This window comes from Astatotilapia calliptera, chromosome 22, assembly GCF_964374335.1.
Source record: "Astatotilapia calliptera chromosome 22, fAstCal68.1, whole genome shotgun sequence".
NCBI lineage: Eukaryota > Metazoa > Chordata > Actinopteri > Cichliformes > Cichlidae > Astatotilapia > Astatotilapia calliptera.
Genome location: NC_137442.1, coordinates 21670608 through 21695674, shown reverse-complemented (window position 1 = coordinate 21695674; position 25067 = coordinate 21670608). Strand labels below are relative to the sequence as shown.

The 25067-nt window shown below is 42.9% G+C and overlaps 1 protein-coding gene across 1 annotated transcript; it reads right to left on the bottom strand.

Moving 5' to 3' along the window:
• Position 1: 1 nt before the first annotated feature.
• Positions 2 to 25026, bottom strand: rftn1a (raftlin, lipid raft linker 1a). Its single transcript, XM_026156046.2, has 10 exons — positions 24269 to 25026; positions 17801 to 17952; positions 11018 to 11201; positions 7053 to 7161; positions 4519 to 5242; positions 4231 to 4434; positions 3521 to 3630; positions 3254 to 3357; positions 2746 to 2821; positions 2 to 2428 (listed from the first exon to the last, which is right to left on the bottom strand). Exons 2-10 carry the CDS (start codon positions 17946 to 17948, stop codon positions 1988 to 1990), a joined length of 2100 nt encoding a protein of 699 aa, XP_026011831.2. The 5' UTR covers positions 17949 to 17952; positions 24269 to 25026; the 3' UTR covers positions 2 to 1987.
• Positions 25027 to 25067: the final 41 nt, after the last annotated feature.

Below are 25067 nucleotides of genomic sequence, written 5' to 3'. Positions count from 1 at the left end.
GTCCGCCTGCAAAGACTTTATTGACTCTTTTTTTTTTTTTTATATGAAGACCTACATGTTACACTACTTATACACAACACAGGTGGTCCAGGAAATGAGTCGTAAATATCTGATTTTTAAATTACACATTTTCTAAGGTCAAGTTTACCCAAATTACAAAAAAAGTGTTAATTAATCAACAGCCTCTAGTAGTTTCTAGCCCTGTAGACAGTTAATTTGTTTAACACAGGCTTTGTTATCTTTTCCTCTGACAAATTGCAACCAACACCTTATTACAATAATAAAAACAAAACTCAAGACTTCAGTGCACTTCAAATCCCGACCCTTGCTGTTTATCTGAGATTCATACTGATAATGTTGCAGGATAAAGGTTTATAAACCGTTAGTTTTTTCTATATTTCTGCACAAATTAGATCCAAACTGTTACCGGATTTTAACAAAAGTCCTAACTACTGATTAAATTTTTAAAAAAAGATGCTCACTTATTAACTTCATTTAGTTATTGAGGAAAATGATCCATGATTGTATGTCTGTGTGTGGCAAAGGTAGGTGAAATCTGAACCTAAGAATTTCCAGTTTTAATCAGCTAAAACTTGACTGTGTGTGTGCTCTCTGTTTTTATTTATAGAACTATCAAAGTCTATTCTTCATAACTCACATTTAGGGAAGTGAATAATTACCCTTTGTCGCCGTACGTACAAAGGAAGGAAGGAATTTCTAAGGATTTCAGAATAACAATTGTTTACGCTTACCACCCTGAAAAAGGATGCAAACCCACCCACTAGTGTTGCCCTCCCCAGGAGTGGCTGACAAAGAGAAAGGAGTACGAACCCCAAAGAAACCCAGGCTAACTGCTTGGATAATGTTTGTAAGTCTATCATCAGGAGAACACTGAACAATAATGGTGAGCTGCAGAGGAGTGTAAGGCGAAAAGCACTGCTCTCCAAGAACACTGGTGCAATTTACTAAAGATCACATGCACAAGTGAGATTTGTAGCTCAATGAGACTAAAAGAAATTGTCTTTTTGAAAGCACCCCATTGAAGGATAAGAACCTCGTCTGATATGTGAAACCTAGTGTTGGTAGACTTATCGTTTGAAGCTTTTTTTGTGGCATCTAGGCCATAATGGCTTACCAGTGGCCCAGTCATACCAGTAAATGGTCACTTTCCTCAATAGAGAGTGTCACATAATATTTTCTACTTTTCACACTAGACAAATTTGATGACAGATCATGTTGTTACAGAAATATGGAAAAAAAACTAACTTTTTCCTGCACCTGTGAGAATTTAAGCCATCTGATAATTATATATGTGCTATTATTATTCATTCTAAACAAATCCTTCAAAATAGGGTAGATTATTAACAATCGTGACCGAGATACGTGAGCAAAAACACACATTTAAGCGCTCACAAACTGGAATCAAAACAACGTATCAAATGATTTAAATACCATCAACATCACTGAGCTGCATCCTTGTTACTCTTCCGCCGTCGCATAAGCGAACACAAACGGATCGATTCAGGCTGTAATGCAGTACTACGCACTTGTTTTTCCTCTTAAATTATACTTTTTTTCATACATATAAAAATACAGTGAGCCCATTGAAATCAAAACTCACAGTCCTATTACAAGAATGTAGTAAAATACAACAGTGTGAAAGAATAATACTTAAGGCTTGGACTGGAGGCTAACTCTAGGTTGTACAGTCTCATTTCATTTAAAGACACATAGCAGCACCAACCCGAAGCAGAAGACTGCACAACACTTTTCCCATTTACAGGAGCTACGACCTCAAAAGGCATTGTGTTAATGCCCTAAACAGAGCAGATAGAAGCGTTAGCAACAGAACGCAATATGAATACAGTGGTTATTTCTGGGCTTGTTCACAAAGAACTAAAAAAAATGCAAGTCAACAAAAAGTTGAAAAGCTTTTTTATAGACTAACCAGCTTTTAGTGCCCTTTGCCCGCTTTGTGCCGAATATGTCAACAAACACCAGAAAAGAGCTGTTGTCTGATCCGCTCTTCCACCCTCGCCGCCTCCTTGGGCCCTGCGTTGGCTTCCTGATAGAAATCTGTCCATCTTACTGACTTCTCCTGCTTGGGCAGTGGGATCTTGTCAATGTCAGTTTCCTCTTCCTGGTCTTCAAGAGAAGCCCTGCTCTTCGACAGGAACAAGAAGTCCTTTTGATGTGGTGCATCCTCTTCCCCTTTATCCCCACCTTGCTGCAGGACTGCTCTTTTGCGCTTTCCGCTGTCCCTGCTCTTCCCTCTTCCTCCCGCCTCCTCTTCCTCCTCCTCCTCTTTTGAGTTTCTTCTTAACCTGTCCATCTCTGTCTCTATCAAAGGGGACCTGGTTTCTCTCTCTTCTAGTAATTCTCCAGTAGCACTTTTCTTTGCCTTGCTGCGACCCCTGAGGTTCAGCATCTGAAATCAAATACATGCGTTTGAGACAGTTTTGTGCTTTGTGTCATGTCTTCTTCTTTCTATCTCTCCAGACACCTGACAAAGTACAACAAAGCCTCTTTTATTGATGCCTTCTTCCTGTACAGTTTTAGGCCAACTATTTGCCTATTATTAGACTTTTCCAGAGTGGATTTATATATTCGCTGTACATCCCATATTTAGAAACATGACTTTTTAATGGCACCTTCTGTGACATAAAGTCACGTGCCCTAAAGGCACAACAGAAGAAGAGTGACAGGTTTGTTGCGAAGATTGAAGAAGAAGAAAGGGAGACAAACCTTGAAGTCTTTTCTCTTGCGCTGCAAAACGGGTCTCTGAAGAAAAAGAATTTGCTTCGTCGACAAACTCCCGTCACTGCACAAAGACAGAGAGCTGCACTTTTACTACTGTTAACCCGCTACGCTGTAGTGCGAGAAGCGTGCACGCCACTGTATTTACTGAAATCCAGTTTCTGCATGCTGCAGTTTGTAAAAGTGACAGGTTACAAGACAACAGCAGTTCAATGACAGCGTTACTGCTCGCGAGCCCTGGCTGATTTCAAAAGCGGTTTCATGTTGTGATGAGCATATGATCAAGATTTGTCAGATCTTGGACCATCTGTCCTGCATATCTAAGCCACGCTGTCAGTCCTAATCCTAAAAACAATGAGGCAGGCAACATCTTAGGAGAAAAAATCAGTCTACAAAGCGTAGTCCTTGCTGAGTTTAGGTGATACGATTCAGAGCACGTACTGACTCAGTGGATCTGGGTGCATGGTAGGACAGTTGTGTGTTTTTTCTTGGGTACCTGTTTGTCTTGACAATGGGTGTGGGTAGCACGCACATCAGTCTCCATCCATACGGAGCTAAAGACTGAAGCAGTGGGATGTAGTCTGTCTTCACCATAACACCCTGGACAGAGGAAAGAGTGCTAATGTCTCACATATAAAGAATGCAGTCATACATATATGCATGCAAAATGCAAGCAGGTAGGTAATGGCACAAGCTTAAGGCCAAAATGGTTGCTCAAAAGAGCACATTTTATCTAGAGCTTTAAAAGCCTGAAAAACCTCACGTCAACAACTGTCCACTGCTCAACTACGATAGCATCATAAGAAGTGTTTGCAGTTTCCTCAGCAGAGGTCTGGAGGATGAACACGCTATCCACAGATGAAACCCCATTAGCTGGAGAGAAAAAGGGGACAAATTGGAGACAAGAGTTAGATAAACACAAATGGATAAATGGGATTCAAAGAGGAACTAAAAACTAAATCTCTATTCTCCAATCTCTCATTTTTCATCCCCTGTTCCACTCGACTTAAGCCTGCTTATTCCATGGGTGGCTGAACAGTGACTTATGGCATAAGCCGTGGACTTTCTGCACATAACACCATGCATATCATCCATTACTCAACAGTGAAGCATGGATCTACAGCCTGAGCTCAGGCTGTAGATCCATGCATCCATGAAATGCAGTGTCATAGATTTAGTGGGTGAGGAGTTTGTGCTATTGTATTGGTTATGTTAAAGATGGGTGCTTTCCACACCATGAATCTATGCAAGCATATAGTATGAAAGGATTCATTTAGATTAATTACTGAATTGGATAAAAATTAAGCCAAAATGACTCCATACTTTCAGTTTTGAAACTAAAATCAAACAAGTGAAAACAATCAATTAAAGACATGAAAGGAGTGGAAGCACAACCTTGGTCTGTCAACTTTTATTTTACGTATGACAGTACATGGAAAAATGGTGTTGCATTGCTATGGTTACAGGACTTACCGTTATCATCTCCGAGATGGAAAAACCCATCAATGAGGTGTGCTCCGCTGTTGAAATGCTGGGTCAAGTGGTCGAGCCAGTGTGCATCAACTCCTGTGATTAGCCCTGCCTCCTTTTGCACTTGCAGTGGCACCCTGAGTGAGTAGAACCTCATAGAGCTGTTCAGCTCTTCTGTGTGGTTGTACAGTGCAAAGAGCTGCATTCCTACAGGACATGCAAACAGGTAAAATTCACAAACGGAGAAACAACCCAACGAGTAAACAAGCAAACAGGATCCTGCGTACTTACTGGCCTGCGCCAGTGGCGAGGTTGCCCCCTTGTCTTCTTCGGAACTCTTTAGCCTGATGTGGTTGTTGTTGTGCGTCGTCACTGTGCTCTGCCCACGTGCACGAGCAGACTTTCTTTCACTGTTACGATCCAGCTCTGGAGAGCTGAGCCAGCTGTCTGAGCTTGAACCACGTCTCTCTCTCTGGTCTGGAAGGCTAAAACGTTTTTCTGTGCATCCACTCAAGTTTCCTTTAGCTCCTGGTACACCATGCTCCTGCGGCCTTGTTGAACCTACTGTTTCTGGAAGGGTCGGAGTTAGCCCGTTCCCCTGGGTCTCTGCAGAGCTTTGAACTATGTCTAAACCAGGTTTGACGTGATTTTGAGGTTCATTCGTTGACTCTTTGAAGCTGATCTGTGAGGTAAGAACTTGTTCACTAGACTCTCCTGGGGCGGGGCTAAAGTCTGGTTCTCTTGGGCCCAAAGTGCTGTGCTCCTGTGGATTACATTTAAACTCACAATGATCTAACTCAGAGGAGCACCGATCAGTTTCAGCACCATTTTGACGAGGTTCTGTAGGATCCGTTGGGCTGGTGTTGGCACTGAAGGGGTGTCGATGTATGGGAGAAGGGCTTGAATGTAACGACGACAGCTCGTCGGGATCCCAATTTCCTAAGAAGCAAGGTCCTCCCCCCGGCTGCTGGAGAAAGCCCACAAACATCACACCTTGCTCTGCTACATCCTGAATCTGCAACGGCAATATATGCACACCCATACGCTCTATTATAACAAAGCTGAGCGATGCATACATATAAAGGATGTCTTTCACTGCACCACAAATAAATTTGCAGTCTTTTTTTTTTTTTACTATAGGCAAACAAAGCCTCATTTACACACAAACAAAGGCTGACATACGCAGACTAGATATTCTGCAAAATAACAACCTACCTAATCATCTGCAAAGATCAAATATTCAAATGACAAAAGGACCTCATTATCTCAACGCACCCGTGTGTGTACATGTGTGACAGAGTTTGTGTGTGGGTCTGTGTATGTGTGCGCATGCTGCTCCCTCCCACGGAGCTCTGGTGGTTAATTGTCAGCTGATATTTGGGCTGACAGTTTTAGACAGACTCGACAGGAGAGAAATCAGATCGCAAACTAACACTGAACAATAATGAGACACATCTTCCCCTATTACCCGCTACTTTTGACACTTCACTCGTCCATACATGCATATCACATTTTTAAAAACACTCGCTATTACCAACACACGCGCAAAGTTTACACACAGATTTATCTGATGAGTATGTCCAGAGGGAGACAGAGTGGGTACCCTAGTGGGGCGAGAAAAAAAAAGTATAAAATTTCAAAACTGAACACACACACACACACGCGCACACACACACGCGCACACACACACACACACACACACACACACACACACACACACACACACACACACACACACACACATATATATATTCCATCAGTCTGCCTGCTCGATGCAGCTCCTGGGTTCTTATCTCGAACTCTCTCTGGCAGCTTGTGATCTGATTGGTTATTCATGTCACGCTGCCGAAGCCTATCATATTATACTCAGTGATGTGCATTTCCATCCAATCAGGTTTTCCTTTGTGCTCTCTGGGTGTTCAAATGCCAATCTATTCAATAGTGCACATTTTCATTTCCCAATGTAGAACTGTTGGAGAATTCATGAGCAGAAAGACTAAAAGTGAGTTTAACAGCTGATAAATGCCAACCATGAGGCTCTGTGTTGGCATGCCATCTTTGGGGCTTACTTCTTTCTGTAGTTTACAATGACACTCTCTTCGTTATGTTCCTTCTCCTTTGGTTTCCTTGTTACGGGTTTAGCAAACAGTGTAATTGGAAACTAGTCAAAATCCAGTGTCTTTTGCTGATTTCTTCTCTTCCATCTTTTTTTTTTTTAAACTCCCTCTTGGGTCCTACGTATGACATCTGGGCTTGGGTTTTTGTTCAGCTCCTGTCACAACGCGTTGTTAAAATCTCTTCAGCCAGGTGAATTTGCAAGATTTTAAAATGGAAAAGCCCCATTTGAAATGAAGACGATCTGCATGCTAGTACCAAAGGCAGAGCTACCATATGGCACAGACAGGCAATTATAGGCAGTTGCCTGTGGCCATATGAGCAGGGTAATATTTCCTTTACCGTCACAGTCGTGCTGTGCCAACGTGAAACACACAAACACACAGAGAAACAGTGCAACAGGTATGGAGACAGTGAGCGAGGAGGGTAAGTATGGTAAGGCAACCATGAAAGAAGAAGAATTTTAAATATACTTAATGTCTTCCTGTCTTCTTCTGACCAAGCAGGAAACAACCTGTGTGCATTTTTCACAACAAGGCCTTTCCTCCAAATACTTGTAGAAACATGAGGACCAGCATTCTGCACATGCGGCTTCAATAAAGTAACACTGGATGATGTTTTGGGTATACAAGGTGATGAAAGTGACATACTATTTTACATCTATATGACACAGTGAAGCTTGAGCTGCCTACACTTGCAATTGAACTCACCCTCTTGACGTAGCTCTGGATGACTTCTGGGTCAGCGGCTTGATGACCAGCCACACAGACATCCGTCTCCAGACGATTTCTTGCCCATCTCAGTTGGCTTTTCTCTGAACTAAAGGGTGAGAAATAAATTTAAGGTGAGAAATGTATACTTTAGCTAAATTCTGCTCTTGTGAAGTAGAAAATGCCAGAATACGCTGGCTCTCTAATGACATTGTGCTAGACGGTCTCATTTAGTTTTTTATGTCCTGGTCATTATAGCCACAGCATGACAAAGTAGCATTACATAGTAGCATTAGTCTAAAGGAGCTACAGCTATATAGTATCTGGCAGATGTGCTCCTGTTCACAAGCACTCATTGGCTCAAAATGATTGCAGCAGAAACATAATGTCAAATCTGATACAGGGAGAATTTTCCATTTTAGGAGAACACACATTCATCAAAACCACAAAAGACTTATTAGACAGAAGAAGGACTGAATTTCCTTCTGCTCCCGCTGCAAGACACCATCATAAAAGGAGTATTCAGATACGCCTCTTCAGATTTGGATTGAGGTCAGTGGGAAGGCCGTGGTAATATCTTGCGCTCTGAGGCGTGAGCGACATTCTCAGCTAGATTTGAAACAGTAGATCTGTCATATTTTTTTTCCCTTTCATTTTTAGGGTTTTTGATGAAAGGGGATGGTGGTGATGGGGAGATAAAAGGCAGAGTAAAGGGGACGAAAGGGGGGTGACGAGGACAAAGGAAAAGTGGGGGACGGTCATCACTGAAGAAAGCAGATGAAAGGATGGAGAGATGGTTTCTCTCTTTCAGTGTGCCGTTCCCCTCTGGCGAGTGCTGATGATGCAATCAGCCGTCTCCACGGTGACAGGTGCCAGGAAGCAGCAGGACCACTTGGCAGGAGGGGCATCAAAGGAGCAGCTTGGCACCTGTCGGTACACTACAGAGTGTGTGTGTGTGTGTGTGTGTGTGTGTGTGTGTGTGTGTGTGTGTGTGTGTGTGTGTGTGTGTGTAAACCATTGCTTGAATTCACACAAGAGGAAGAGAGAAGGCTAGCCAAAAACTGCAGACTAAACAAAGTAATGCCTTTAATTTCATGGTGTATAGATGACAACCAATGGGAGTTTACAAACTATGTAATCAAAGCTCTCTGAATAAAAGACAAAGGAATGATCCTGTCTACATGAGACATCTTTATTCAAATAATTATTTTAAAAAGGTTCTAGTAAGATGATGACTTGTTGGAGAGAGCATGAGCTGTTAAAAGGATCAGATCCTATCCATATATTTTGAAAATGGAAAAACAAATAGTGACAGAAATGGGATGCAATAAACTACCACCATCTAAAAACAATATCCAAAGAGAGAATTTCCTCTTTGTTCAAATACTGGTGGGCTTATAGACTGCAGCTCTGTAGCCATGCTAGTTCCAACATGAGACACGCCATTGTTTTTATGCTAGCACCACTTCCTCATGCTAGCCTGCTAACCATAGACCAGAGGTGTCCCAGGACCAGAATCACCCTGGCAAAGACTCCAGTCCAGCCCACTTGAAGACTTTGGAAAATGTGAACAGTATTTTCACCACTTTAAAGCTTTTCTTAATGATAAAGACCTCCGCCATGGCACTTCATATTACACCAAAGTAATCAAGTAATGGGTAAAAAAAAAATTTATGACAGAAGATATACATTTTTTCCCCACTACAATAGAAATATAACATTTTCACAGTGAAGAAAAAAAAATCTGTCATCAAAAAAAATTGAAATGTAACTTTTTTTTTCTTATATTACAATATTTGAGAGTGAATTTGTGTAGTTTAACTTCTTCACACTGACAGAAAGAGGAGTTTCACTGGTCCGGCCCACTTAAGATCAGAGTGATCTCTACGTGGCTCAAAGTGTAAAATTAGCTTGATATCCCTGCCATAGACAGTAAAAAGCATGAACATAACTTCCAGGTCAGAAAAATAGAAGCCAATGCAGAAGTGCCTTGAATCTGAAGGCCACTAGATGGGAAAGCTGTGGCTACAAAACCCTTGAGGTGTTCCTCACTCACCTCTCTTTCCATCAGTAATGATTAAACTCTGGCTCTCTTTCACTGTTTGTCTTTTGGCCTCTCTCTCCCATCATCCCCAACCTGACGCAGCAGATGGCTGCCCTTCCTTGAGCCTGGTTCTGCTGGAGGTTTCTTCCTGTTAAAAGCGAATTTTTCTTTCCCGCTGCCACCAAGTGCTTGCTCATAGGGGGTCATCTGGCTGTTGGGTTTTTTTCTCTGTTATTGTAGAGTCTTTACCCTACAATATAAAGCACCTTAAGGCAACTGTTTTTGTGATTTGGTGCTATATAAATAAAAATGAATTGAACTGAACTGATGACAGTGCTAAACCTTAGTGAATCCCTGAAACATAAATGTTTCTCTAAATTCAGTCGGGCAGATTTTTAGGTAAGTCACAAAATGGGAGAAACATTTTAAACCTCTTATGGTCAGACTAGCCAACCATTATTCTTCTACTGGGAGCAACTGAAGTCATCATAAAATTTAGTACTCCACAAACTATAAAACTGATCTATCCTCTGGGTCTGAAAAGTAATATGCAGCAGTGCCCTAAACTTATTTTGTTTCTAACAGCCAGTACGGGAAACTCTTGTCCAAAGAAGTTTGATCATATAGAAGACCATGGGAAATGTACCAAACGTCTGGTTCAATATTCCTCAATAATAAGGCCTCATCATATCTTATAGACCTCATAGTACCATCGTATCCCAACAGAGCTCTTCAATCTCAGAGCGCAGAGGCATATTTTCAATTTCCAGAAGAAGAGCCTTCAGTTATCAGTTTGGACTCTGAAGACAGCCACCCTATCTACTTTTAAGATTAGGGCCCAAACTTTCATTTTTGATAAAGCTTAAAATTGGGGCTGGATCACATGACACTGAACCCTTACTTAGTTGTGCTGCTTTAGGCTGGCTGAGCATTCCTCCTCCTTTCACCATTGTTCATTGCCAGCTCGTTTTCATGCCACAGTAGCATTTCATAAACTTTTCTCTTCTGTCTCCTAAAGTTTGTGTTTTGTCTGTGCTCCTTTTTTTTTTCCTCGCTCTTTCTCCTCCACCACACAACCAATTGCAGCAGACAGTTCACCCTCCCTGAGCCCAGTTCTGCAGTTTCTTCCTGTTAAAAGAGAGTTCTTCCTTTCTACTCTCACCAAGTGCTTACTCATTGGGGATTGTCTGACTACAGGGGTTCTCTGAATAATATTGTAGTGTCTTTACCTTACAATACAAACAGTCTCAAGACAACTTCCTGTGCCAAAATGGCTAAAAAGCTAGCACAGGCAACTGGAAAAAACAGGAACGTCAACATAGGATAAATGAAAATCAGGAAAACAGACGGAGAACGTTGGGAAAACTTAATATGATGCAAAGATAAAAATGAAACCGAGCCATCAATAAACACATCAACAGGACTACACATATGATGATATATACTCATAAATAATGAACAGTGTTAGGAGAGCTCATGGTTTATATTTGGGTTCATTAACTTCTTTGATGAGACGCTGAAAATGAACTCAGGTTGGAAACATGCAAGAAGTGAAGAAGAACTGGGTTACAGATGAGACAGCTACACGATTTAGTCTCAGTACAGTATATTACATTTATAGTCAAGAGTGAGAGAATTGGGATACAGAGCTAAAGTTAGCCATTTTAAGTGGCTGACTCACCAGCAATTAAAAAAAAAAAAGCAGGTGAGGAAGCTTGTGATAATGAGTCTCAATTGGCTTCCATGTCAAAACAATGAAGTCACATAGGTTGGCAGCTTCAAACGAGTGCCTAAATGAGGCTGCAAATTAATCATCTTAATTATCTTAATCAATCTGGAGTGAATAATCTTACAGGTTACAATTTCTTCCCTAAAGCTGGGTACAGTTGCTCATAGGCATAAGCATGTTTAATAGGTTTACCTCGGTGTCTCTCGGACCAGCACGGCCCGGTGGAGCTGGCGCTGGATGTGTGCTTGGCGGGGCCCGCAGGGGTGAACAAAAGGGTGGACGGCAACCAGGACAAAACCCTGTGTGTAGAGCTCCCTGACTTGAACCGGCAGCTCTCTGACCGAGGACAGACAAAGGACTGATGACACCGGCACCTCTGGAGGGAGGAAAATGGGTGAGAGGAAAGGGAGAACAACAAGGTTATACAAGGATAGGGTAATGGGAAATAAGGAGCAGGTTGTAAAAGGTGGCAGAGAATTACATAGGAGTGGATAAAAGCTGAAACAAAGAGGTGGGGGCAGAAAAAAAAACAGAGAGGTGGGGAAAGAGACAAAGGGACAAAGGGTGTGAAGGAACAAAGATGGAGCATGTTTCATTATGATAATTCACACTGAACAACAACACATGGCATCTTCATGCTAAATCTGAAACTAATTACACCGGAACTATTAGCCTCTGTCCTCACTGTCACCAGCACAGTCTGGCTTTTGGAAAACACACACAAGTGTGCAGGGACACACACTGTTATGGATGGACAGATGCTGGAAAGTGCTTATTAGGAACCACATTCGCCCATATTAACAGAGAGTTTAACACATCTTTCCCCCCGACACAGACACACACACACACACACATCAAAAGGTTTGACAGACAATGCTATCACATCGCCTGTTTGGGCGTACGGTATTAGCAGCAATCGCTAACACAGAGCCGCTTCTCTTATTACCAAACACAATGGAAAGAAAACCCGTTTACTTCAGTGGAAATGGTTAGCAGAGCTTATCGTATGGAGGCAAATCCACCAGGGAGAGCGCAATGTTTGTGAGAGCGACCCTCTTGAGGTCGGTGCATTGTAGTAAGGCTCTCTGCCTGTTTACAGGCTTTTAAGGAAGCATGCACATGGCTGGGTGTTTGAGCGAAGCCAGGTGTGTGAGAGGGAGGAGGGCGGCAGGGAGGGGAATAAAAAAAAGAGAGAAGACAAGTAAAGAAAACAGCAGACAGAAAGAACGAGTCGGTTAGCAGAGCTGGGTTGGAGAAGGAGGAGAGCAGAGAAAGAGAGCGAGAGATGAGGCTGTCTGTTTGTGCCTGAATGCTTGTCATCCTTCCCCATTCAATCTCATTTGCATGGGTCTGGAGAAGAGAAAATAACCTGAATAAATTAACTAGACACACACACAAAACACACAGACATCCACACATGGAGAGAGAGAGGGAAAGAAAATGTGCAAACCATCTCATTTTCAATTTGTTCCTCATCATCTGGCATGTTCACACATACACACACATACAGACACCCAAGAAGCTGGCAAGTATGTTAGGGATACAAGCACATGAGGACACATTCTCCTGACTCCCATCTCAGTGAAACAATAGGAGAAAGAAAGGGGAAAAAAACTCCCAGAGAAAATCCAACCATCACATCATTTTGGCATAAATGCTTGGAACCACAAGAGCCTTTCATCAGGCAAACACTTAAAAGGGTGTCTGTGGGGACTTATCAAAAGCAGTACAGTGATAATAATAATAACAGCTGGAGACTGGGGTAGGGTGGTGGTGGTGTGGGGGGGGATAACAACGATCCTGTCACCGTAAACAGTCATTAGCCGTCATTAGCCCTGCACGGCTGGCACTCACCCACCAACGAGATGCAGGCGAGGCATCGCAGCTAATGCCGACAGGAATACAGAAAGTTATTAGGGTGTTCTGCAAGTGCTTTAGGCTGGGAAGCGACTTCATTTATACCGTCTGCCACTGTGGGATTTAAAAGGGAGGATGCGATTCTGCTCCAGAATGGGAACGGCTCAGGGCCGAAAAGCCGGCTGGAGTTTTGTGGTGCCAGGGAGGTTAGTGTCAGAAGGGTGAAAGAGTCTGATGGGTGCATCAGTATCAAACTGTCTTTTTTTCTGTGACTTTTGGGGTTTGAAACTAAGAGGGCAAAGTGCACATTTAAGTAAGTATGAGTGTTTTTATCAAAATGTCCATCCACACACTACAACTGCTTAAAAGAGAGACTAATCCAAGGATACATTGTTTCACGGGCACAAGAAGCAACTGTGGGACAGTTCTGTGGATCTTCTATTTTTATTTCAGCTTTGACCACATCATTGCCACACTGGGCTAAAGGCAATGTCTCACTTTTTGACCCATGATTTCACAAGCTACATGTAGAGCGTGAGAGTCATCCCCTTCCTGTAGTTGCCTGAAAGGGCTTATTAATTCCTTGTACAAATCCCAGAATTTCAATGTGTGACTGTAAAGCATATTTTGCAGTGTATGTGTGCCACAGCATCACTGTGCGAGCGAATGCGCGTGTGCGTGCGGGCCATCTTTTTGCCTCTGTTGTCTGAGTGTGTGCGTGCGTTAGGAAGAAAGCGCTTGCGCTAAGCCTGCTAGGTGATGCATGCGGATTACTACTTACAGCCACCCTCAAGGCTTATCCCCCTGCTTGCTGGAGGTTCACGTTTATTTAAATAGCCTTCTAATGACTTGCAGAGGTTTTAGGCGAGAATATGTGCCAAAACAGTGACTATAAAATAATCAACTTCCAGGAGCCTGGAGCTCCCCCGCCGTTTGAGGAATGTAGCTCCAAGTTATGAGAGTTGCCGGTCAGTATCTGAGTTTTGACAATGGAGGAACGATGTCCTCAGTACACACACTTTATGAGAAATGTCTCAGAGAAAGCGTCGGGTTCACAAAACATGGCTGACAAGTACAAACCAGAGAGAAAAGGTTTTGCTGTGGTGAGAACACAGTGTGGCGCTTAAGGCACATACAGTGCCCATGTACTTGTGATGCTGTGAATTCCAGTCTGGCTCACTTTTGACACATAGCATCTCTCTGCCATCTTTGCTGGCATTCTCTCAAGGCCTTTTGCCAATAAGACTGAAACTGCAAAAAAAAAAAAAATGGGATGATTTGAACTACGTCAGGCTGACAAGCTCTCCGTTTTGAAAAATGTTGATATGCTTACCTTGAAAAAAAATGCGTCAGGCAATGTGCAGATGCCACAAGTGATGGATCTGTGGCATGCCAAATGCATCACATGAGATATTCTAATAGCAAGGCCATGTAAGGAAAAATCCGCCATAACGTTGTGGTGTGAGTGTGGTGTGAGTGAAGTACACAAAAAATACACGCAAAACCATTGCAAAAACTGTGCGCATAACTCTGCTCGAAAATAAACTTGCCCACAGGTATGCAAAAGCACCGCAAACAGCTCCAGCTACATACACACACACACAGGGACACACACAGAGCTGAGCATTAGACACATGTTGTAAGTTTTAATGAGCCGAGTGGGTCTCCATCTCTGCAGGGCAGCAGAAAGTCATCAGCAGAGTTCAGCTCCTCGCTGTCTGCTCCAGAGACCAGCGTTAGTCACACAGCATCACACCTAACTTCCTTCCTCACACGTCGGCAGAGTCCTGGCTCCCGCTCACTCGTTCTCACACCTCTAGCTCTCTCTCTCTCGACTTCTCCTCTCTCCTCACTCACAAGCTGCTCGTTCCCCTCCCCGCACCAGACCCAGCGAGCATTCACCACAACTCTTCTTTTTTTTTGTCCTCTGTTCTCTAATAAACCACCATGACTGCACTCTCCACTCTTTTCTACCTGGTTTTCCATTCTTTTCCATTTCTTCTGTTCATTACTGAGCAGATCTTCCACACCAAAGCCGGCCGGGTTTAAATGCCACACCTGGCTGTTAGATTTCATACATTCACGCTGACAATGTCGAGGTAACCGATCAGTGTTACAGCATCGATAATGAAGATCATCGTACCTTTCGCCAAGCCAAGACGATCTGTCAAGCTACAGCAGACCGGTGATTAGAGAGTAATAAGACCGCTGAATAGAAGGAGACATTAGAATGGAGTCACGTGACGAGACGCGCCTTGACAAACCAAATAAATGGCCATGTGTGAACCGCAGGGCAAATGCCCGAAATGTTGAACATATTTCTCCTCATCCTCCTTGGATTAATCACAGGGTTGCCGTGACCCGGAGCTGGGCTTAGTCACATGGAAAACAAATAATATTTTTCTTTTTTAGCTCAACCACTACGAGAGCTCAGAAAACAAAGGCTGACACTGTATCATCAGCAACATTGTTTCTGGTGAGTTTCATCACTCAGCGGTCAAAGGTCAAGTTAGAAATCACACTGTGTTCCTCCTCACTCTGAACATTAAGTTCCTCTTCCCGAGAACACAACTTAGTTTAATAAACAGCCATCCAGTCTCCCATATTTCACAGCGGCACCGGGGAAAATATTTGTTTTTCGTTACTGTGGAGGAGTCATCAAGTCACGCTGGCAGGGAAATAATACTATTAATGGAAGCCAAATTGAATTAAAGCACGCATTTGACCGTGGGTTTCCTCAATGACACAGGCTGACATACAGATTCCTCTATCTGCCTCCTACATACACACAAACACATACACGCGCACACACACAAATACAAATAAATCCCTTTGCTGGGAATGAGGTCTCTCAATCTCCACAAACAATCAGATAATCCTCCAGGAATCCTTCAATTCTCTTGGTCTCTCTATCACAAATGGAGAGAGAGGGGCCGGCATATACACTCTCACAGACACACACACACACACACACACAATCAATTCATAGTAGCTGTGTTTATCCTAAAATAGTCTACCAATCTTAAGCAGCTCAGGTGGCGTCAGTGAGTTTACCATATAAATGACCTGCCTGTCTGTTGAACGATAACACTAACTCTGTTGACTAAGTGCTATGAAGTGTTTTTTTGTGTGTGAATGTAGCACCGTGGATGCTTATATGATCACCGTGTAAGAGTGTGTGTGGTCCTCCTGCATCTATATGTGTGTATGCTGCGGCACATGTGATTAGACAATTTATCTGCTACCGCCTTCAGCAACAAGGAAGACAAGCAATCCTCATGTCTATTGTCTGTTTTGGTCACCACCATTTGGGGTTGCCATATTTCTCTCTGCCAACACTAGAGCCTAACCCACTTGCCAAACATAACAGGGCTGGCTGAAAACGAAGCCGACTGGCAACCGGACCAGTGCCACTTGGCTGTGGCTTTGTGCCTGCTGTCTGTTACACTGTTGCATTTGAAACTCGAACAGAAAAAGGATTTCGGTGAGCTGCTCGCACCTGCTTCTCCTTGTCAGGTGATGGGTCTTAGAAACATTAAGCCATAAGGCAAAGAGGCTTCGACGCAACGGTTTCTCCTTCACACCCCTATTTTTCCCCTCACGCCTTCTCTCCACAGACCACACCGGCATAATGGCAGAATTAGTATTTTTAGAAACCAAATGCCTCTTGAGGATTCTCATCAAATGTTCTAAAGACGCAGTCAGCATACACGCCCACGCATTATCATACACACAATTGTTCATATTTGCAAAACGGTGCAAACAAAAACGCGCATTTCCAAAGGCGGCATGTCGCGCACACTCGTCAGCTTTACTACACTGTCACTGTGAGAGGGAGCAGCAAAGGGATGTTAGAGGGCACTGCTGCAGCACAATAACAGCTGAATCTCAGAATTAGAGGCTTTGAACTCACTGCAACAGGAGCTGCACACAGAAACAACTTCAACTTATAAGCCACTTTCTTCCCTCAAGATACTTAATGTAGGAAAAAAAAGACAAGAGCTGCTGACCTAAACATTTCACTTGACTGTTTAAAGTTAGAATAGCTACTGTGGCTATTTTACGAGTAGTACACACACACATGCGTGCGCACAAATCTGTAACCAGAGTTCAGGATGACAAAGCAAAGGAGAGTTCGACATAAAACAGCAAACTACAGCAAACAACCAGGCTCAGTTTAAAGAATTCCTCCGAATCACTTTGGAATGGCCAAATGTGAAGGCACATTCCTAGGAGCCTCCTCCAGACTGGAACTGGGACAAACCAGGAATCAGATCTAAATGAAGCTTGCCTGCTGCATATCAGGGCCAAGATTTATTCTTCTTATTTGAGCTGCGTCTGAAATCTCTATCAGTCATTCATTTAGTCAGTCACTCATTCATTGCTGTCATAACGATTGTTAGCAAGCAGAAGGATTCGGGAACTAAAATTTGTAAAGGCATCTTTAGATTCGCTCTGCCAAGAATCAATTATAAAACCGATCTATCGGTTACAAAGGAAACAAATACTGAGAGAGCTCTTGTTAAAGCCAATAGCTATTAGACTAAGCTGAAACAATATGGAACAGACAGATGATACTGCTAATGGGTGATGACTTAGTTTCTTATTTATGGTTCTGGCACTTAAGAAGGAATAACTCTCATCATCTGTTTTAACTTTTGTTACTGGTTAGCTGGAAAACTGAGTCAAGTATCCTGCAGCTCTTCCTTCCTTCAGTTTTGGCCTCTAGTAACCGTGGACTGTATTTGGCTATTTTAGCTACTAATTACACACCTATGTTTGCCAGCTACTCACTCACTCGCTTTAACGTCAGTTTGGCACTTGGCAGGAGCTCATAGTCAGGTTGTCAGAGCTTTTTTTTCACCGTAGAAAACAGGATGGCATCAAAACCGTAAAGGCATAGGTCGTATAACTAATATAATGAGCTGAAGGATGCTGATAAAAAGCTCCACACAGCTGATGTGACCAGCGATCTTGCCGTATGTGTTTCAGCAAGATTACGCAGGGCCAGCTTGAGCTCTCAGGAAGAACAAAGAAAACACCTGTACACATAAATGGGGATATGTTTCTGTCTGTTAAACAGAGATGACTGACAGGACGTGGAGCTGCACTTCATACCTTCTTTTCCCAACAGGAAATCCAGGAAGTGGTAGGTGTAGGCCACTCCTACTTTGGTCTCCACCTGAGGACGTCGGAGGGTGGAGTAAATGTTTCCTGGGCTGTGCCTCTCTTCGGTCTTGCGCAACTTTGGGAGCCTACACCCCATATCTCTGTGTGAGGAGAGGAGATGGGTGAGATTAGAAAGCTTGTTCAAAAGATCTGCGATGATAAGAAAAAAAAACAAACAGAGAAGCATGGAACAAAGACTTGAGTGGGAGACATGGAATCGATTGAGTTTCTAAATATACAAAATGCATTAGCACTTCCAATAAAGTGTGTGATAGTCACACACAAACCTAAATCCATTTTTTGGGGGGGAGGTAATGTGTGTATCTAAGGTTTGCACGTTCATACCTCACACAGACACGTGTGCTGCTGTAGCGCACTGAAATATGAGAGCGTCAGCCATTACCTGTTTGGTGGGGTGTGATACGGGCATCTCCTAATCAAATAGGGCTGATTGAGAGCGACATGTTTGATCAGAACGAATTAAAGGAGAAATGAGACTGATTTCCTGCCCTGTCAAGCAGAGCGACACGAGACTAGATAGAAAGAGGAGAGGAGAGGGCAACCAAGGTATTAGGCATGTTGTACAGCTAACCAATTTATATGTTGATCCAAAGCTTGCCTTGAAGCACAAAGAAATCCGTGTTCTTTTAATAAATGTAAAAAAAAAATGATGTAAGGACACCAGATTGCCTTGAGAACAGGTGATTGGAAAAACAGCTCAGTGTATGGCTTGAAATTTCTCTGGAAAATGCTATAAATAATTGGGAACAGAAAGTAGAATTACAAAAAGAGGGGGGCAGAGAAAGGGGCTAAATGACAAGAGACTGGGGGGCGTGGCCAAAATCAAGCTAATCAGATGTGACAGGGTTGGCACTCTCCAAACATCTCCACAGATAAGCTTAATATTCCTGTCTACCACGGCCCGTAAGAGTCACAAGATGAGGCATCTGCATATCTATGGGTGCGAGTGTGTTCTTGTGAGCGTGTATATGTGTTCCCCAGGGCCAGGTCTATATCTGTATCGCCATATCTGTTCAGGGAGCATGGAGAATGACACAGACGCTCCCATTGGGCCAAGTGCATGGACATTAACTCGGCTAACGATCCCAACAGACTACATTAAGCCTGGTTTGCGCATGCATGCATGTGCGTGTCTATGTGTGTGTGCGTTATGTGGGTTTGGGTGACTTACAGTTTTTATCGTATTGTACATGCATTTTTGAAAGGTTAAAAAGTTGCAAAAAATAAAAAGGGAAGCAGCTTTGTTATATTTTTGTAGGTCATCTGTCTTAAAAGAGTACACTCCGTTATAATAAATTTTGCAAAGAGAACATAATTAAAACTCATCATTCTTTCAATAGAACATGCTGCTTCATAATGAGGACAAATGAGGAGAGATGGAGGGATGATGCTTTGGGGGAAGGACAAGGAGAGAGTCAACAGCATATCTTATCAGATTGTCTCCCTTTTCCTCTTGACCCTTCTTAAACTCCCATAAACCATTAGATCTTCGCTGTCTCCTGTTCTTAATTTGCAGAACGCTCGCTCTTACGTCTTCTGTCCACCACCTTTGATTAGGGCCACTCCGTGCACACTGCTGGCACAATGGCCTTGATTATCCTTACAGTAAACTCTTCATTTTTCTCATTCTTGCTTTTTGTGTCCGTCTGATTGCCAGTCTTGCAACATCCTCTTTCTTGTCACCAGTTCTGACCTCTACATTTGCTTCATCCAACCACATTTCTTTTCTTAACATCTCTCCAGTCATGCCATTTCAGTCCTCACCTTGCCCGACCTCGCTTCTCACTGTGTCCCTCATATCACCGTGTGGACCCCAGGAAGAATAGATACTGCTGTGCTTTAGCTGATGGGAATTCCAATAAACTAAACCTTTGCCGCATCTATTGCCATGTGCCACTTCTAATCCTTTCTGTCTTTACAATATAACATTACAGTGTGCCCTTCCACACCCCCTGTCCTCTAGCCATCCATTCCCTTTGTCTGTTGTCTCACGAGTCTTCTCCCCTGCAGAGCCTACTAAGTCCCGTAAAAGTATTACAGTGTCTCCAGACAGGCAAACAGACAGTCGAGTAGGCCCCGAGTTATGACTGAGTTACAGCATGTACATCCACTCCTAAATATTTTCCCTCCTGGGCTCTACTTTAATACACTCTGTCTGCTGACGGGGGTAAAGGTAGGGTAATGTGGGGATGTTTAGCAGACTTCATCCTGGCTGGTTAGGGAATAGGGATTTAGGTTTGGGAGTAGATGGTAGGATCAAATTTAGGAGGGAGGAGGAAAGATGGGGAGTACAATCATATAGAAAGACAACAGTCTTCCATCACTTCCCTTGGATCTGCTCATCATCCGATTCCAAGTTTTGCCCCACTCCATGCAAAATCTTCAGACACATCACATCCATTCAAAGTCTCACTCCATTCACAAGGCACTATGCAACAGTGGGAAACCATCACCACTTGGGATAACACACTTACCGTTTTGATAGTAACAGCTGATTTAGTTGTTCTTAAATAAATTGTGATTGGTCTTGGTCCTGACTGGCCAACTGCTCTATTCTATTTATTCGACACCTCATTATCCCTTTCGTTGTATTCTGTATCTGTAATTGGACGCAACACTGAAATGAAAAACCTAGGTTGTAGTGCAACAGAAACTCGTCTGAGTTGAAGACTTGAGGCCTTTTTCGCTACACGCGAGGCCTTTTTCTCTACATGTCGACTTCAAACAGAATCTCTCGCTTGCTGTCGCGCAAACACACAGGCAAGAAAAGGCCTTGACAGCAAAAAAACATCCATTAAACGGGTAGAGACAGGAGAGGGAGACAGATAAAAGGAGAGAAGAAGAGAGAGAGGAGAGTGAAGAGGGAGACAGACAGGGAGTAGCAGAGGGCTTCTCATTAGAGAATCTCTTGTAACAGAGAGTTTTGAAATGACAGCAGATTTACGCGAGAGCATAATCCGTCTGCACTATGCCACCGCTCTGCTAACTCCTGTGCCACACGGGAAGGGGTGGGAGGGTGGGGGTGTGGGATGCCCGATTTCCAAGTAGCAATATTCATCGGCAGCAGAGTGAGAGCTAAATGATGGACGCAGGCTGTGGGAATTTCACAGTAAATGCAGATAGAACCACTTGGGAGTCACCACAATGGTGAAAAGCTGAAACTGGCATTTTCTGTCTGATACTGAACACTGTTATTGTTTTAGGTCTAACTCAATAGCATACCTGCATTAGGCCCCTCATAATCTATTGTATTAGTCGCTTTAGCTGAAAACAGTGGCATCTGGTGCGGTCTTCTGCAGCTGTTGCACATCTGCTTCAAGGTTTAATATGTTGTGTGTTCAGAGATGCTCTTCTGCATAACCTGCTTGTAAATAGGGGGGAATATCTGAGTTACTGTTGCCTTCCTGTCAGCTTAAAGTAGTCTGGCCATTGTCCTCTGAAATCTCCCATCAACGAGGCATTTTTCCCCAAGGAACTGCTGCTCACTGGATATTTTCTCTTTCTGGACCATTCTCTGTAAACTCTAGAGACGGTCGTGTGTAACAATCTCATCAGATCAAGACCAGCCCATCTGGCACCAACAACCATGCCAGATACAAAGTCACTTAAATTGCCTTTCTTCCCCATTTTGATGAACCTCCCATACTGAAGTTCATTTTGAACATCTTGACATATCTACATGACTAAATGAACTCTTGTTTTAGCGTTTTATTGTTTAATAAACTAAATAAAAATAAATAAACTAAAAAACAAAACAGATGCATATAAATGTGACACTTCTTGAATGTGTAGGAGTTTTTTTTTTTAAACAACCTTATACACAAATACACCCTAAAATCATTTACTGACATTTGACATCTTCCCAAAAATACAATAGAACAAAAGAGGAAATCCTACCTGTGTGCGTGTGTGTGTGTGTCTATGTGTGTGTGTGTCTGTGTGTTGACTGATCAGGGCAAGTTGCCAATTATTTAAAAGCAATGGAGAATGTCAGAGCTTGGCTGCAATATATTCCAGTATGTGCTGCTACAAAAATAGAGATGTTTCCATCATACACAGAAACATGGATCAGCATATTTACAAGTAAATCATCTGAACTAAAAGGTCAGTCCTCTGACTGCTGGTAAGGCTCAGATTCAGACAGGTTTCTCTCTCTTAGCTCTTTATGCTGTCAGACAGAGCAGACACACCTTATATGGTCATCTCAGGTGCACAGCTCTGGATGTGATCCCCAACCACCAGCCATTCAAATCTTCTGCTTATGAGGGGCAGCCAATCACAAGAAAACTGACTTAAAAGAAGAGGGAGGGATGCACTCTGGGCCAGCGTAAAATAAGCAAGGATTACTCTAAACTGTGACTTTAAGTATATTATTATCAGAGTAATAACATTAATATCTCTTCGCTATTTGCTAGCATAATGAAATACTAACCAAATTCTAATGAAAACCACATGCTTATTTAAACCAAATGATTACAGTAGTCTAATTTCCAGTTTCTGGGATAGTAAAAATATAACAGGGGCTTGAAATTGTACCATGCTTGTTACCAGAAGTTAAAGAAGAGTGTTTGCTTATGCTTGCTGCAAAAGGCAGCTTATAGTGCTTGTTATCTTGTGTATCTGTTGCACTAAAGTGATTTATAGCTACAAAGAGGCAAATAAAACAGTCACTGCTAGCTTCTATTTTACTTTATGGGCCAACTTTAAAAGCCACAATTTGCACTATTTGTGAGTGGATGGCATTATAAATAGGTTAGTGTACATGCAGAGTTTTGTTATTAGTTTATCTTATTCCCCTTTAAAATCTATGTATTTGTTGAATTTATATATATTTTATATAAAATATGTTTCAAATATTATTTTTCTATTTTATATGACATATTTTAAGTCCATTGTTCAGTACTTTGGTCAGTGGTTACTGTTTTTAAAACGCTTTATAAATAAAGTTGGCTTGGCTCCCAAAATAGTTTGGAACTCTGATTTAAGTCACGCAGTTTACGCAGTTGTTTAACAGTAAATCAAGGCACTATAATGAAAACTGCATGCTTATTTTAGCTATCTTACATACATGCGTTTGCACAGTATTTCACTGAATTTCAAAATTAGAGGTGACAGACTAAGCCCTGGGGCGACAGCTCACCTCCCACTGGGTGGGGAGCTCCACTCAGATCCTATTCAAGCATGATGGACGCTGATCATCAGGAAAGAGAAGGGGAAAAAATACAATGAGGCAAAAGGAGACAGAGAGAGTGATAAAAGACAGGCAGGGAGCAGAGAGGGAGCATGTCAAGTTGCTAGGAGCGAAGTGTGACTCCCCCTAAGCAACAAAGTAGTCACCTCAAACGGTGTTTTAATGAGGATGCACTGGGAGGATAAAAACAAATTATGACATTGATGTATTGGTCTGTCTCACAGCTTCTCGCACAGCCTATTTTTCTTTTCTTTTCTTTTTTTAAAGCACAGTTTATGAACAAAGGAAGATGGCTTAGACTGGAGCATCAATTTACTAAGCCCCGAGGTTCCTGAATCCATCATACACGGGCCTATTAGACTGGATATCAGAGGAGCGAGAATAACTGGTGACACAGAGAACATCAGGCAGCTCTTAGCACGGCCAGTATGATAAACTGGGTGTCAGTCACCGCTGTTGCTGTACAGTGAGCAGTCAAACATACCCGTGTAACTAATCGCTGTCCCGTGCATTTTGTGAGCGCAGCCTAGCTTGAAATTACATGTTTCTGGTTTTCCTTCCCCCCCCCCCCCCCCCCCCTCCTCTCTGGTGTGTTCAACCCCAACCACACACACACAACACGTGGCTGGCTGGTGGAGCCCGTTAACGGCGGTAGTTTAGTGAACGGGAAATGATACATGACAGGGCGCTTACGCACCAAATCCTTCACGATGTGACGCGCGCGCACACACGCACACACACGTGCGCTTTTCCATCTCCGCTCGGCACATTTAGCTTACTCCGTCACGCTATATCTTGAGTTCACTTCAACCTGTGACAGTGAGCAGAAAGCTTATTCATTTCGTTCCGCCATGAATATAAATGGCACACAACATCACACAAATCAAATGACTGTCTGAACGTCTAAACCAAAAGCATTTCTCTAGCTGTCACCGGTGTTTTATAGTGCAAGGCTCCCAAATCTAAAGTAAAAAAGAACTAAAGAAAGAAGGATTTCTTACTCTTGGAAACGCAACCCCGCCTTTTAAGTTGTTTTGAAAGCTGTACGCTCTAGAAGATAAGTTACTCAACAGTGAGAAAAGTTATATAAACATTATGTGCACTTTAAAAAAAAATGCGCAAACTCCAAACGCCAAGAATCATATATACATTGCTCCCATTACTTTACAGAAATTAAAGAAAACCCTATAGTTGTTTTTACTCACGATCACGCAAGTCCCGGTCTTACGGTGTACTGGAAACCTCCTCACGCTTGAGTCAGTCTACGCGCTTCCCTCTCCTCTCTCTTATTTCTTTGCCGTGTGCGCTCCAGTCACTGCTGCTGGAATGAGACGCACTCACTCTCCTCTCTGACAGCTCCAATAGGTAGAAAACACGAATCCTTCATTTAGAAACAACTGACTTCACTGCAGGCTAGCGATAAAGTCCCTCTTCCTCCCTGCAGCAGCAGCGTGTGGTGGAGACGAGTGAAGGAGAGGGCGGTTTATCTCATCCTCTCTCCTCCTTCCTGTTGTTCCTCACTCGCTGCTCTAGGTTTGGATTCTCTGAAACACTTTAGGAGAAATATGCACCCCTTTAGATGAGGGAGAAAAAAAAGTTATCTCAATGACTACCCCAGGGTAATTTACAGATGTTTTTGCTCCAATAAGTAGTCACAAGTCACATTCTGGGTACTATTGGGGTCATTAGGCTCTGAGACTTTTGTTTTTCCAAGGGCTACCCCCCTTTTAAAATTCATATTTCATAAGAAGCAATCCAGACTTATCCATAATTCAGAAACGTCTGACTGAGGGGGGTGGGTGCGGTTTGGTGGGTGGCCACAGGGCTGAACAGAGCACCCTGGGGAACCCTGTCACACCACCAGACTGTGACAAAAACAAAAAACTGTGACCAGGAGATGATGGGCTTGTTGCCAGGGAAAGACAGGCAATCCAACCCTGACTGAAAACTAGCAGCCACAGACAGGCTTATGAGGCCTGGGAGCAGCAGCTGCAACCGGTATGT

What these genes read in the sequence shown, in the direction of transcription:
- rftn1a (XM_026156046.2), bottom strand. Translation starts at nt 17,948, where the DNA reads ATGGGGTGTAGGCTCCCAAAGTTGCGCAAGACCGAAGAGAGGCACAGC. An exon ending in CCATCTCGGAGATGATAACG is followed by an intron (nt 3,631 to 4,230) that starts GTAAGTCCTGTA and finishes TTTTCTCTCCAG; the next exon opens with CTAATGGGGTTTCATCTGTG. An exon ending in CCCATTGTCAAGACAAACAG is followed by an intron (nt 2,822 to 3,253) that starts GTACCCAAGAAA and finishes GTCTTTGTGCAG; the next exon opens with TGACGGGAGTTTGTCGACGA.